Consider the following 17,086-nt stretch of genomic DNA (forward strand, 5'->3'; position numbering starts at 1 on the left):
CCGCTGCCGTAACAATCATTCTCATTCAAACCGTACACCACATCGGTTCGCATCACAACACATCAACAAACCAACCCAAGCAGCCATGTCTGGACATGGTAAAGGAGGAAAAGTGAAGGGAAAGGCAAAATCCCGCTCGAACCGTGTTGATCTGGAGTTCCCCGCAAGGGTAGCTAGGCCGAGCGCGTTAGTACCAGTGCACCAGTCCACCTAGCCGGCGTTATAAAGTTTCGGCCGCCGAAGTGATCGAGTTAGCTGGCAAAGCTGCTCGCGACGATAAGAAAACCCGCATTCGGAACAGAACACATTCGGTTCGGTGGACATCAAGACAACAGGCAGTTGCAGCGAGTGGCGAATGGCAAACGCAATCGCAAAACGGCATCAGGTAGCAGAAGAAAAAAGTTTGTTCTTTATACAAACTGCTTTGGTGGCAAATCCAGAACAAGGCGGCATCGAGGGCGTTCGAAATGGTTTTCTTCAATACCACGAGTACTAAGTTTTCTAAATTGGAACCATTCCATAAAATAAGGCGCTTTTCAGGGCCATTAAACCTTCCAAAAAAGAGTTTAGGAAATACAGTTCAATGCTTTCTAAAACATTATCCAAAATAATAATAAAACACAAATTGATTTTTTCATAATTTGTTTGCCAGGATCTGATGAGTATGTGAATTTGACAGTTGTTCTGAGCTTATTGATAGTTGGGGACTTTCCTGATTATTCAATTTTCACCAATTCTTAAATTGTTTCCAGATTGAAAGTACAGTAATTTACAATTAGTTCGACATTAAGCTAATTGGACGGCCATGTAATGCGACTTATTTGGTTGGAAATTTTCGTAAACATAGAGATCCAAATTATGACCCCACATTGAAAGTCGACACTGTACCACTGTCATCGCAAATGTTCAATTACAGGTTAAAATCGCCTCCAATGCGATACTGAGTGGCGCTTCGGCACGTCGCATTGAATGTAATTTACTGTACAACATGTGACAAAGCTGGATGGGAAGAAATTTTCCAACTGTGAAAGCTGTGGCGAGTGGCAACAAATCTCTAAACAGGAAGGTTTAGCCGAACAAGATGAGGATATCGAGTGATAACAAAACAATAAACTCTTTAGATTGAAGATAATTTTGTGATCCTGAAAAGGACCCTTTTTAGCCTGCATGTGAATCCAACGAGCGAACAAATCGTAATGAATGTATTTTTTTGCCATCGCTCCCTTTTAACGCTCATTCGTTCGTCTCGTTGGACTCGCCCCTCTGGCTGAGTCTGCCGATTTGTCTCTATCCTGTGAGTGTGTACCGCTAGAGTATAAAACACGCGGACTCCAAAAAAATATCTTATTTTCTTTCAAACCGTAAACTCGTGTGGTTGTACGGCATCGGCATCGTGGACGTATCAAAGGAGGACAAGTTAAGGGAAAGGCAAAGTCTCACTCGAACCGTGCAAGTCTCCAGTTCCCTGTTGGTCGCATTCACTGATTGCTCCGCAAGGGTAACTAGGCCGAACGGATTGGTGCCGGAGCACCAGTATACCTAACAGCGATTATAGAGTTTCGGCCGTCGGAGTGCTCGAGTTGGCTTGCAAAGCTGCTCACGACAATCAGAAAACCCGCATCAAGAACAGAGCAGCTTCGGTTCGGCGCTCATCAAGGCAACAATTAGTTTCAGTGAGTGGCAAAGTGTTTCTCCGGCACGTCGCATTAAATGTAATTTACTGAACAACATGTCACAAGCTGGATGGGAAGAAATTTTCCAACTGTGAAAGCTGTGGCGAGTGGCAAACGCAATAGGAAGGTTTAACCGAACAAGATGGGAATATCGAGTGATAACAAAAACACAACACCAAAGGTTCTTTTCAGAACCGTCAACATATTCATAAAGAGTAAACAGTAAACTAATCCATTTTTCAGGTAGATAGGTAGGTATTCACGTAGGAGAAGAAAATAAAACAATATATTTAAAATATATATTTAACAAAAGCTGTCCCTTGTGTATAGTCCTACGTCACTCCGGTTATGTCCCCGACATTACCACCCGTCTTTTTTTCTCTTTATTTTGCTCCATATTTGCGACACCATTTCCGACACCTTTCCAACAATCTATAGTATGACTCGATACAATGAATACAACTAGAACTACGCGCTTACAACGACACCTCGCGGAAATACCGCAGGACTTTTTGGACAACCTAATATATATAATATTTTATATTATATATATTTATATATATATATATATTTTTTTTTTTGTCCAAAATATATATTAGGGCCGAAGTTCAATATTTCGACAATGTTTGCCTTATAACTATGTTAGTAATATGTAACCGATTACTCGCGATTGGCTCGAGGTTAGTATTACAAGTTTTTTCGTAATTGTGATGTTGCTGTCTTCAATGCTCTGTACCTGTGCCCGACACGGGATACTTCCTATTGGTATGCAGCTGACCATTAATCAGCAACGCCCCCTAGTCTGTACCCCATATCTAGCGTGGTGCGTCTTCTCGACTCGAGGAATCCTGGATAGAATGGTCACTAGCCGGCGCAATCATCAGCTCGTGTAGAGTTGTCATGAGCGGTACAACCTTTGGCTCTTGTTGAATGATCAGTGAACTGCACAACCTTTGGCCCGTGTTTCTGTAAAGAGTGTGTGTATGTATTGCCGCGACTAAGTAAAAGTTTATAGATCGGATATGAGGAATATGAAACAGGGACACAACGAAGGAAACATCATTAAACGTTGACATCGGCGTTTCTGAGGAACAGGTATAGATGAAGCAGAAGATCAGGATCACAGCTACCTAAGATATCCCGGACGGGGATATCCGATTGTCTGCCTTGTGCTCTCAGTGCTCTAGAGAGCTGAGAGCGAGCAGCATGGAACCGGATACACGACCAGACAACATGCTCGATGTCGTGGTAGCCATCGCCACAATCACAAAGATTGTTTGGTGCGAGCCCAATGCGATAGAGATGCGCGTTTAGGTTGTAGTGATTGGACATAAGCCGAGATATCACGCGAATGAAATCACGACCTACATTCAATCCCTTGAACCATGCACTCGTCGAGACCTTAGGGATAATCGTGTGTAACCAACGACCGAACTCATCACCACTCCACATGCGTTGCCAACTTACGAGCGTATACTGACGAGGAATGTGAAAAAATTCATTATAAGCAATTTGCCTTCAAAAAGTGTGCCTTCTAAAGCGCCCACCTTAGCTAGCGAGTCCGCTTGCTCATTCCCCGGAATCGAGCAATGAGAGGGAAGCCATGCTAAGGTAATCTTGAATAATTATTCGACCAAAACACTCAATAGATGTCTTATTCTTTTTAGGAAATAAGATGAGCGTTTATCAACTTTCATTGAGCGGATTGCCTCTATTGAGCTGAGACTGTCTGAAAAAATAAAATAATGGTCGATGGGCAATGTTTCAATGATCCCTAGTGCGTAGTATATCGCACCCAGCTCAGCGACATACACGGAACAAGGATCTTCGAGTTTGAAAGAGGCACTGGAATATTCATTGAAGATGCCGTCAGTAACCGTCAATAAAAAACATTTTATCAGATCTAACTTTCCCATATTCCGCCGGAAAAAAAAAAAAAAATATATATATATATATATATATATATATATATATATATATATATATATATATATATATATATATATATATATATATATATATATATATAGTTATATATATCTATATATAAATATATATATATATATATATATATATATATATATATATATATATATACAGGGTTTTCCAATTCGGGCTTCCGAAAGTATACAGCCCTGTTCACTCGCGAGACGCGACACGGAACTAGGACACAACACTTATAATCCTTACAAACATTAAAATGGTTAAAATTACCTTTTTCGTCGACCGGTTTCGGGCTCGATGTTGCCCATCTACTGGACGGTGTCCGACTGGTTACGATGGAGCACTAACACATATTCATACGGTTATCAGTACTTGTCGAAGATATAGTTTGCTGAGTTATCAGCTTCGTCAGATGGAAGAGTTGAGATGATATTGGTGCATCTTCTTCATTCATAAGTGGGGAATCGCTGGTTGAGATGTACATTGATTCCCATGCATTCAACTGTGAGGCTTTTCGTACATTTCCGTACATCGCCGACACAGTAAACAATATTGAAAGCGCAATACAGTACAACACTTTCACGTCGAAATCAGCTATACGGTACGACGTTGAGCAATGTTTATTAAAAACAGTACCCAAGACGGAAAGTGGGAAACAGACGAGCTTTGATACCTGGTGTGCAATACGACAGCTAAAAGCTCGCGATGTAGTTTATTCACGGGCAGATAAAGGGAATGCAGTTGTGATCATGGATAAACATGATTATGACTTACGGGTTCTTGACATGATTCGCTCCGGTCCGTATGAAGAGCATTGCTTCAAAAATGGGAAACCTAAAGATCCGCTTAATGCAATGACTGAAGAAGCTAATTCTGTTCGCCAAAAAGTCACACACTTGATGGGTGGGGATAAACTTGAACGAAAATTGAATGTACCCAATCCAAAAGTGGCATCGTTGTACTGCCTCCCAAAAATACATAAAAATCCAGTGGCGATGCGGCCGATTTCGTCTAACATCTGCACTCCAACTGAAAAAAATGACTGCTTGGTTGGTTGAAGAATTGAAAAAATATCCCATAACTCACGGTAAAAATGTCAACAATTCGTTTGAGTTGGTAGACCATTTGAAAGGCTTCGAGGTTAGGCGAGGGGAAATTCTGGTGTCGTTCGATGTTACAGCTCTTTTTCCGAACGTGCCAGTAACAGAGGCGGTAAATAGTTTGCGCAGACATCTGGAACGGAAACGCGTACCACCCAATCAGATCGACGCATATCTTTTGGTACCTGTATGAATCAGAACTTCTTTTCGTTCAGGGGAAAGTTCTACAAGCAAACGTTCGGTCTCAGTATGGGTAGCAAGCTATCGCCACTCTTAGCGGAGGTTTTCATGAACGATTTTGAAACAGAGTTGGCGAAAGAAAAATTCTTCCCTCGAATGTGGAGACGCTATGTAGATGACATCTTCGCAGTTGTGAAAGAACGTTACTTGAAGCAGACGTTGGAGTTGTTGAATTCCCGACATAGGACGATTAAGTTTACCGTCGAAAAAGAAAAAGACGGTACACTTCCTTTTCTGGACCTGTACATTACCCGGAAGGAAGATAATCGGCTAAAGTTTGGGATATACCGTAAACCAACGTCTACGAATAGATATATAACTTCCGACTCTAATCACTTCGGCGCACAAACACAAGCAGCCTTCCACTCCATGGTGTATCGTCTCCTCAACATACCAATGGAGAGAGATGATTACATAGCGGAGAAAAATAGAATCTACCATGCTGCAGAGCTGAATGGGTACAAGAGATGTTTTGTGGAGAAAATCCTTCGGAAACACGAGAAGAAGAAATGGAGAAAACACAACACCACATTAGAGCCTGAGAAGGAACAACACAAAAGGATCAGCCTTCCGTACTATCCCAAAATAACCAACACAGTCCAGTCTACACTCCGGAAACACGGATTTCATGTGGTGTACAAAAGTGAGAGCACCCTGAAAGACCTTTTGTGCAACCTGAAAGATAGAATTCCACCGGATGAAAAATCAGGGATCTATCAGATTCCCTGCAAAGACTGTACTAGTGTATACATCGGTCAAACTCGTCGGAAATTCAAAATCCGCCTACGTGAACATAAGAATGCGGTGGATAATGAACGAGCCAGCGAATCAAGTGTGGCAGCACATGCTTTAACTCAAGCCCACTGCGTAGACTGGGAGAAGGCAAAAATTATTAGAAATGTACGAAAAGCCTCACAGTTGAATGCATGGGAATCAATGTACATCTCAACCAGCGATTCCCCACTTATGAATGAAGAAGATGCACCAATATCATCTCAACTCTTCCATCTGACGAATCTGATAACTCAGCAAACTATATCTTCGACAAGTACTGATAACCGTATGAATATGTGTTAGTGCTCCATCGTAACCAGTCGGACACCGTCCAGTAGATACGCAACATCGAGCCCGAAACCGGTCGACGAAAAAGGTAATTTTAACCATTTTAATGTTTGTAAGGATTATAAGTGTTGTGTCCTAGTTCCGTGTCGCGTCTCGCGAGTGAATAGTGATAAATATCCTTACGTTAGCACAACCAAAAATAAGTATACAGCCCTGCGCTGACAACCGTTTGACATAGCTGTCAACCAAAGCGTCATATCGTTAGTTGAATGTCTGCCATTTTACAATATGGATCGTTTTAGCATCGCACAACGTGTTGATTTTGTTAAATTATACAATAAAAATGATGAAAAACCGGCAAATGTTTTTCGAGCATTACGGACGGATTTTGGTCGTCAAGAATTGGCCAACTGAATTAGTTTAAGTAGATTTTTCCAATCACAGTTCACAATCACAAAACTGTTCATGATCTTCCAGCGGAAGAGAAAACTGTAAGACAACTCTGAGCCCCTCACGAAAAGCGGGGATACTCCTGCCAAAATTCCGAGATTCATCGTATGTATTGAATACAGACATCCCATGACTATACGTAAGCAACAATATTGTATCCTCTTGTATCCTTGAGGATATGAGACATGACACTAGAATGGATGCAAAAGCTATGATATTCTTATATCGATAACATCGTTGTTTTGAATTGCTTGACAAGGTCCCCGACAATGTTTCGGATATAGTTTAAAAAACGACATTTTCAGTTTTTTCCCTAGAGAACGCAAGTGTTAAGCTAATTTTTCTGCACGACAATTCTCGGTTGCATGTTTCTGCAAACCCTAAAACTTACCTCGAAACACTTTAACGAGACATATTACCCCATCCATTATATTTTCCAAATATTGTTCCTTCCAATTGCCATTTGAAGCATGTCCTGGCTGAGTAAAACTTCCATGATTATGAAGAAACCAAAAAATTTGGTAGTTTCGTGGATCGCTTCGAAAGACCAGCAGCTCTTCAGACGAGGAATCCATATACCGCCAGTGGTGGGAAAAGTTGTAGCTAGTGACGAGTATCTCCGAGAAAAAATATTTGAAGCTAACATGCTATAGACCACGCTGTACTATGTTTACTCAAACATGGCATTCTGATTGATTTAGGGATAGGTTGGTTGCGATGCTAAATGACATTCGCAATTAACAATAAACTGTTCCGTTTATATTTCACCAACTACCAATTCCGTTTGTAATTCAACCTAATAATAAAAACCACGAGCTATACGCTTTCCGGGTATTAATTGACTTACAACGGCACAATATTGGGCCAAACTAAATATCATCTAATCTAGGGATTGTGCGATAAAAATGTCCCTAATGTTCGTTTATACCACGCGCGCCATAAAGAATCATGCTTTTCGCTCATCATCGAACCGACCGTTCGCGCGTGGTAATTCACCTAGTCCTATAAAACCCGGAACGTGCCAGCGCTAGAATTTCGCCGTCCGGCGTCCGGTCTCTTTTGTTTTACGGTTCCTTCCTGGCACGAATCCTTTTCACCAAAAACTCATTAAAATTATTATACGAAATTTTCCGTAATCATAACATCGTCATCATTATCACATTCGGCCTGAATCTCCCTCAAAAAAAAAAAAAAAAAAAACTACCAACAACAGATTCCCTTCCTCTCAGCGCGAGAGATCATTGTTTGGATTCACTCTTTCGAAGGCGGATGGAAGCAACAAAAAATACCCCTCCCGGATAGAGTAAATCTCGTCAAACCAACGTTCCGTGATGGCCATGTGCGAGAAAATTTTCTTCCTATGTCATACGCAAATGACGGTCGTGATTAAACATTGTTATACCACGAACAGCGCGCTCGGCCGCAGAGTTCCTCCAGCAGAGGTGAAGTATCCGCTTGCTTGTTCCTGCTCATTCAAACATCCACTGGACCGGGATGCTGGCAGTCTTTTGTGTGGTTATCCGATCTATAGAGTGCACCAAGCAGAAGGTCGCGAAGAATGCGAAGGTGTGGGGATTGGGGGAAACGAAAAAAAAAAGATTCAGCCACCGGAAATACAAAGTGAAATGTAATGGGGCATTAAAAAGCCTGGAATATCCCCCCATAATGAGAAGAGATTTATGCTCTGAGCAAAGGAACAGATTTTCGTATTTGAGTTTCAGCGGTTCCGACGGTTGCATAAGAGTTCTTGTTCGAAAAGGAGGTGTGATTAAATCATGCGAGGTTCATCATTATTCTGCGGGATGAGAAATAGTTTTTGGGTGATGTAAGGCATGTATACGATACGCAAACTAAATTTGTTGAATATTTATTTTTGTCATATGTTCGGATCCTACAAACGGTTGCATCTGGACAACGTGTTTCAAGTATACCAAAAATTATTTTTCATTCCAATTCAATAGTTGAAAATTGCCTTCGGATTCTGGTACAGAGTGAATTGATTCACACACCGATGTATGTCTTGCATTTCTATACTGAATGTAAGTTCAAAGTTTCGAAAACGAAAGCGTCACGCCGGAGAACAAGATTTTGAGCGTTAATAGCTCCTAAACAACTGAACTAAATGGTATGATAAACACTTCATTCGAAAGATAAAATGTCTACGCGTTATATGCTTGTTACTTTTGACGTAGGACTACGTCTAACCGGAAGATATAGGGGGTGAAATGGAAATCTAGGCACTGAACGAGTAGGAAAAAATGCAAGATTTGGAACGCTTATAACTCGAGCATTTCTCAATAGATCGCAAAGGTTTTTGCATCAATTGATAGGAAATATATCTACGCATCTATCATAACGAATAACATTTCATTTTTCTTGAGATAAATAATTGAATAATTGTGAAATATCAACCATTGTCCAAATGCACTATGTGCCCATTTTTGATTGGTCCATTTTGTGCTCCTCAAATCGTACCGACCAAAACGGGCAACCAGAGCAGCAGCGAAATAGAATGAAGCACGATTGGAAAGGAAAAAGAAAAAGATGAACATTGGTCGCTGTCTCACACATGCGTAATTCTCGAGCCAGCCAGTCAGCTTAAAAATCCCCGCTCCGCTGCCGTAACGATCATTCTCATTCAAACCGTACACCACATCGGTTCGCATCACAACACATCAACAAACCAACCCAAGCAGCCATGTCTGGACATGGTAAAGGAGGAAAAGTGAAGGGAAAGGCAAAATCCCGCTCGAACCGTGTTGATCTGGAGTTCCCCGCAAGGGTAGCTAGGCCTAGCGCGTTAGTACCAGTGCACCAGTCCACATAGCCGGCGTTATATAGTTTCGGCCGCCGAAGTGATCGAGTTGGCTGGTAAAGCTGCTCGCGACGATAAAAAAAAATCCGCATTCAGAACAGACCGCATTCGGTTCGGTGGACATCAAGACAACAACAAGCAGTTGCAGCGAGTGGCGAGTGGCAAACGCAATCGCAAAACGGCATCAGGTAGCAGAAGAAAAAAGTTTATTTTTTATACAAAATGCTTTGGTGGCAAATCCAGAACAAGGCGGCATCGAGGGCGTCCGAAATGGTTTTTTTTCAAAACCACGAGTACTAAGTTTTCTGAATTGGAACCATTCCATAAAACAAGGCGCTTTTCAGGGCCATTAAACCTTCAAAAAAAGAGTTTAGGAAATACAGTTCAATGCTTTCTAAAACAATATCCAAAATAATAATAAAACACAAATTGATTTTTTCATAATTTGTTTGCCAGGATATGATGAGTATGTGAATTTGGCAGTTGTTCTGAGCTTATTGATTTTCACCAATTCTTAAATTGCTTCTAGATTGAGAGTACAGTAATTTACACTTATCTCGACATTTAGCTAATTGGACGGACCTGTAATGCGACATATTTATTCGGACATTTTTGTAAACATAGAGATCCAAATTATGACCCCATATTGAAAGTCGACACTGTACCACTGTCATCGCAAATGTTCAATTACAGGTTAAAATTACATACAATCCGATACTGAGTGGTGGTAATGCGACGTGCCATTGAATGTAATTTACTGTAAAATATGTCACAAGCTGGATGGGAAGAAATTTTCCAACTGTGAAAGCTGTGGCGAGTGGCCAATGCAATCGCTAAACAGAAAGGTTTAGCCGAACAAGATGGGGATATCGAGTGATAACAAAACATCAAACTCTTTAGATTGAAGATAATTTTGTGATCCTGAAAAGGACCCTTTTGACGTAGGACTACGTCTTTCATTTCTATACCGGGGTGTAAAATCAAAGTTTCGAAAACGAAAGCGTTACGCCGGAGACCGAGATTTTGAGCGTTAATAGCTCCTAAACAATTGAACGAAATGGTATGATAAACAATTCATTCGAAAGATAAAATGTCTACGCGTTATATACTTGTTACTTTTTGATCCAAAAACTTGTTTCAATAGTCTTAAAATTGCTTTCAAAACAGGCTATTGAAATCACCAATCGGTATATAAGCGAGCGGCGCTCGGAAATCCACTCAGTTCTAATTGAACAGCGATTGGAGCATGTTGTCGCTGTTGCGGTGAAGCTCTTTATTTATCATGAAAGCGCGGATGAACGGTGTCACCAAGAGCCTGTTTGTGCATCCTATGCCAGAAGGGAACCTATCAGGAGGAGAGTGATGCCACAAACGGTTCCCTGGGAAGACATCGCTACACACACATACACGCGCGGCTATTAACAGGTGGTTATCGAGTTGGCATTAACCACTGGTGGGCTTCCAGTATCGAGGAAAATGTGGAAATATCTAATCGTTACTGAGAATAATCTGCCAGTTCCTCTGGGAATTTTCCAAATATATTCATGTGAAAGAGTTTAATTGAATGTTTTCTATCCATGTTACACTGTGACCAAATATGTTTCAATCAAGTGCTATTAACAGGTGGTTTTCGAGTTGGCATTAACCAATGGTGGGCTTCCAGTATCGAGGAAAATGTGGAAATATCTAATCGTTACTGAAAATAATCTGCCAGTTCCTTTGGGAATTTTCAAAATATATTCATGTGAAAGAGTTTAATTGAATGTTTTCTATCCATGTAACACTGTGACCAAATACATTTGGTTTTGTGGTTTTTCAATCAATCGCAATTAACAGGATAGCTTCAGAAGATTATTCTTCCCCATCAGTAGGATATTTCCGTATCCAATATTGTATGCGCCCGCAATCGATTATTGCTCAGTCGCCGAAAGTTCCGAGCTCAGAGAGTTCATTCCCCTCTAGTTTGCCTTCCAAATTGCCATCGTAAACCACACCTTCTCTCGGTTCAATCACACACAAAAAGCATACTTAAGCGATATTCTGGTGGTGAGACACATTCATTTTTCGTGAGGACATCGACAAGACAACATCGTTGCCTAACGTGCTGGAGGAGGTGGACGGCGAAGGATCGACACATACACGCGCAGAACTCTTTCCGTTAGGATGCCATTCAGCATCGAGAAAGTTCCGGAAAGATCTAATCATTGCTGGAAAATAATCTGCCAGTTCCTTTGGGAATTTTCAAAATATATTCATGTGAAAGAGTTTAATTGAATGTTTTCTATCCATGTAACACTGTGACCAAATATGTTTCAATCAAGTGCTATTAACAGGTGGTTATCGAGTTGGCATTAACCACTGGTGGGCTTCCAGTATCGAGGAAAATGTGGAAATATCTAATCGTTACTTAAAATAATCTGCCAGTTCCTTTGGGAATTTTCAAAATATATTCATGTGAAAGAGTTTAATTGAATGTTTTCTATCCATGTTACACTGTGACCAAATATGTTTCAATCAAGTGCTATTAACAGGTGGTTATCGAGTTGGCATTAACCACTGGTGGGCTTCCAGTATTGAGGAAAATGTGGAAATATCTAATCGTTACTGAAAATAATCTGCCAGTTCCTTTGGGAATTGTCAAAATATATTCATGTGAAAGAGTTTAATTGAATGTTTTCTATCCACTGTTTTCTATAACACTGTGACCAAATACATTTGGTTTTGTGGTTTTTCAATCAATCGCAATTAACAGGATAGCTTCAGAAGATTATTCTTCCCCATCAGTAGGATATTTCCTTATCCAATATTGTATGCGCCCGCAATCGATTATTGCTCAGTCGCCGAAAGTTCCGAGCTCAGAGAGTTCTTTCCCCTCTAGTTTGCCTTCCAAATTGCCATCGTAAACCACACCTTCTCTCGATTCAATCACACACAAAAAGCATACTTAAGCGATATTCTGGTGGTGAGACACATTCATTTTTCGTGAGGACATCGACAAGACAACATCGTTGCCTAACGTGCTGGAGGAGGTGGACGGCGAAGGATCGACACATACACGCGCAGAACTCTTTCCGTTAGGATGCCATTCAGCATCGAGAAAGTTCCGGAAAGATCTAATCATTGCTGGAAAATAATCTGCCAGTTCCTTTGGGAATTTTCAAAATATATTCATGTGAAAGAGTTTAATTGAATGTTTTCTATCCATGTTACACTGTGACCAAATATGTTTCAACCAAGTGCTATTAACAGGTGGTTATCGAGTTGGCATTAACCACTGGTGGGCTTCCAGTATCGAGGAAAATGTGGAAATATCTAATCGTTACTGAAAATAATCTGCCAGTTCCTTTGGGAATTTTCAAAATATATTCATGTGAATGAATTTAATTGAATGTTTTCTATCCATGTAACACTGTGACCAAATATGTTTTAATCAAGTGCTATTAACAGGTGGTTATCGAGTTGGCATTAACCACTGGTGGGCTTCCAGTATCGAGGAAAATGTGGAAATAACTAATCGTTACTGAAAATAATCTGCCAGTTCCTCTGGGAATTTTCAAAATATATTCATGTGAAAGAGTTTAATTGAATGTTTTCTATCCATGTAACACTGTGACCAAATATGTTTCAATCAAGTGCTATTAACAGGTGGTTATCGAATTAGCATTAACCACTGGTGGGCTTCCAGTATCGAGGAAAATGTGGAAATATCTAATCGTTACTGAAAATAATCTGCCAGTTCCTTTGGGAATTTTCAAAATATATTCAATCAATCGCAATCAACAGGATAGCTTCTGAAGATTATTCTTCCCCATCAGTAGGATATTTCCGTATCCAATATTGGATGCATAAAACCTTGTGCCTCCAACGTAACGCTCTCGTTTTCGAAGTTCTCCAAATATTCATTCATTCAGAATGAATTCAGATTCAACTTCATACAAATGATCTCTAAATCAACGATAGTCCTACGTCACCCTTGCGGTTATACCATAGATATAACCCACTTCCTGTTTTTATCCTGCATACGACTCCAACGAGCGAACAAATCGTAATGAATGTATTTTTTTGCCATCGCTCCCTTTTAACGCTCATTCGTTCGTCTCGTTGGACTCACCCCTCTGGCTGAGTCTGCCGATTTGTCTCTATCCTGTGAGTGTGTACCGCTAGAGTATAAAACACGCGGACCCCAAAAAAATATCTTATTTTCTTTCAAACCGTAAATCCGTGTGGTTGTACGGCATCGGCATCGTGGACGTATCAAAGGAGGACAAGTTAAGGGAAAGGCAAAGTCTCACTCGAACCGTGCAGGTCTCCAGTTCCCTGTTGGTCGCATTCACTGATTGCTCCGCAAGGGTAACTAGGCCGAACGGATTGGTGCCGGAGCACCAGTATACCTAACAGCGATTATAGAGTTTCGGCCGTCGGAGTGCTCGAGTTGGCTGCATCAAGAACAGAGCAGCTTCGGTTCGGCGCTCATCAAGGCAACAATTAGTTTCAGTGAATGGCAAAGTGTTTCTCCGGCACGTCGTATTAAATGTAATTTACTGAACAACATGTCACAAGCTGGATGGGAAGAAATTTTCCAACTGTGAAAGCTGTGGCGAGTGGCAAACGCAATAGCTAAACAGGAAGGTTTAACCGAACAAGATGGGAATATCGAGTGATAACAAAAACACAACACCAAAGGTTCTTTTCAGAACCATCAACATACCCATAAAGAGTAAACAGTAAACTAATCCATTTTTCAAGTAGATAGGTAGGTATTCACGTAGGAGAAGAAAATAAAACAATATATTTAAAATATATATTTAACAAAAGCTGTCCCCTTTGTATAGTCCTACGTCACTCCGGTTATGTCCCCGACATTACCCACCCGTCTTTTTGATCCTAAACTTGTTTCAATAGTCTTAAAATTGCTTTCAAAACAGGCTATTGAAATCACACCAATCGGTATATAAGCGAGTGCCGCTCGGAAATCCACTCAGTCATGATTGCGCAACGATTGAGGTACGATCGCTGGAATGAATGGATAATGCCCTAACGCAGACTTCAAAACCATGGAGCCAGGGTAAATCGACATTGCAAAATAGATGCAAGCAGCGGTAACTTTTGTACTCGCTTGCGTATGTGGAAATTGGAATGTTTCCCTAACACAGACTTCAAAACCATGGAGTTTGTGGAAATCGGCATAGCAAATTAGATACAATCAGCGGTAACTTTTGTACTCACTTGCGTTTCTGGAAATCGGAATGTTTCTCTAACACAGGCTTCAAACCCATAGAGCCAGGGGAAATTGGTATAACAAATTAGGTGCAAACAGTGGGTGTTTTTGAACACGTTTGCGTTTTTGCAAATTGGAATGTTTCCCTAACACAGACTTCAAAATCATGAAGCCTAAGGAAATCGGCATTGCAAAGTAGATGCGAGCTGCGGGTACTTTTGTACTCGCTTGCATTTTTGCAAACCGGGATGTGTTTTGCCAATACAGATTCCGAAACCAAGAAGTTGGGAAAATCGGCATTGCAGATACATTCAAGTCGGCAATACTTTTATACCCCCAAGCATTTTGACGTAGGATTACGTCTTTCGGGAACATATTGGGGTACAAATTGAAAATCGAAAATCGAACACATCGTGAAAATTGTCCAATTTCAAACGCTTATTGTCCAGTCATTTCATGATGAATTTATGAAATTTTTGCGTCAATCGATTTCGGCACTCCACAACATTTTTGACGTGGGATTACGTCTAACCGGAGTATATGGGGAGCAAAATGAAAACCCAAACACAGAACATGTAGGAAAAAATGAAAGATTCCAAATGCTTATAACTCGAACATTTCTTACTGGATCGGAAAGATGTTTGCATCAATTGATACGGAATATTTCTACGCTTCTATCGCAATTATAAAATGTTATTTTTCATTAAATAAACAATTGAATAACTGTGAAATGTCAAGCGTTATCTAAAAGCCCTAACTGCCTAGTTTTGATTGACCCGATTTACGGTTTCCCGAACACAGACTTCAAAATCAATGTACCTGTGAGAATCCGCTTAGTAAATATACATGCAAGTAGGGGGTATTTTCGTTCCAACTGAGCTGTGTATCTCTAACACGGACTTCAAAATCAATGTGCCTGGGGGAATCCGCTTTGCAAATACATGAACACAGTCGGGGGTATTTTTGTTCCGACTGAAATGTGTTTCACTAACACAGATTTCAAATCCATGAAGCGTGGGGAAATTGGAATTGCAAATACACGCAAGTCGGGGACATTTTTATTCCGACTGAAATGTGTTTACCTATTACAGACTTCTGAACAAAGGTGTCTGGGGATCTCGGTGTTGTAAATACATGCAAATCGGGGGCATTTTTATCCGACTGAAATGTGTTTGTCTAACACAGACTTCAGAACCAAGATGTCATCATATCAAACGTAAAAGGACTGTCATTAAATTTACTTGTAACGAAGAACATAATCTATCAAAATGCATGAATTGACCTCACATGGCGTTATACAATCTTTTTACTCACAAAGCAAATATATTGAATTCAATTGAATTCGGAAATTGTTTCATTCAATCAAAAACTATATCAATACAAACAAATGATTGCCAAGCTAAGGCAGTCCCACGTCAACCTTGCGGTTATATCATAGATATGACCCACCCATTTTTTATATTGAAGAAAGTAATATATGCCATTAAACTTACTATCGAACAATTAAAAAAACCAACCCCAATTCTAACGGAAATACCCACTTCTGATTGGTCGAAATTGACGACACATGCAGCGGTTCTCTAACAGAAACATCTGAACCAAGCAGCCTGGGGGAATCAGCATTGCAAATACATAAAAGAAGAGGAAGCTTTTGCTCCCACCGAAATGTGTTCCCTAACAGAGACATCAAAACCAAGCTGCCTGGGAGAAATCGGCATTGCAAATACATGAAGGTAGTGGGAACATTTGTTCCTACCGAAATGTATTCCCTAACAGAGACATTAAAACCAAACTGCCTGGGGAAAATCGACATTGCAAATATTAGGCTGTCAAAAAAGTCCTGCGGTATTTCCGCGAGGTGTCGTTGTAAGCGCGTAGTTCTAGTTGTATTCATTGTATCGAGTCATACTATAGCTTGTTGGAAAGGTATTTTTGTTCCCGCTATAATATAGTCCTTGACAGTGTTTTGTTTGGTTAAGTCATTCGTGAGTTATAGTGTCGCAAATATAGAGCAAAATAAAGAGAAAATCCGACATATTTTACAGTACTACTATGACAAAGGCAAAAATGCATCTCAAGCTGCCAATAAAATTTTTGCAGTTTATGGACCCGATACAGTTTCCATTTCCACCGCACAATGATGGTTTCAACGTTTTCGTTCTGGTGTAGAGGTCGTCGAAGATGCGCCACGCTCCGGAAGGCCTGTCGTCGAAAATTGCGACAAAATCGCTGAATTAGCCGAGAAAGACCGGCATAGTAGCAGCCGTAGCATCGGCCAAGAGCTGGGGATAAGTCATTCACAAAGAAGCTCGATGTATGGGTGCCACACACGTTGACGCAAAAAAACATCTTTGACCGTATCGACGCATGTGAATCGCTGCTGAATCGCAACAAAATCGACCCGTTTCTGAAGCGGATGGTGACTGGCGATGAAAAGTGGGTCACTTACGACAACGTGAAGCGCAAACGGTCGTGGTCGAAGCCCGCTGAAGCGGCTCAGACGGTGGCCAAGCCCTCATTAACGGCCAGGAAGGTTCTGCTGTGTGTTTGGTGGGATTGTCAAGGAATAATCTATTATGAGCTG

At 40.7% G+C, this 17,086-nt stretch overlaps 1 protein-coding gene across 1 annotated transcript; it reads left to right on the top strand.

The window, feature by feature from the left end:
* The first annotated feature begins 4,966 nt into the window (after positions 1 to 4,966).
* LOC129761417 (uncharacterized) lies at positions 4,967 to 6,034 on the top strand. Its single transcript, XM_055759137.1, has one exon. It carries the CDS (start codon positions 4,967 to 4,969, stop codon positions 6,032 to 6,034), a length of 1,068 nt encoding a protein of 355 aa, XP_055615112.1.
* The last annotated feature ends 11,052 nt before the right edge of the window (positions 6,035 to 17,086 follow it).

This window comes from Toxorhynchites rutilus, chromosome 1 (genome assembly GCF_029784135.1).
Source record: "Toxorhynchites rutilus septentrionalis strain SRP chromosome 1, ASM2978413v1, whole genome shotgun sequence".
Lineage (NCBI taxonomy): Eukaryota > Metazoa > Arthropoda > Insecta > Diptera > Culicidae > Toxorhynchites > Toxorhynchites rutilus.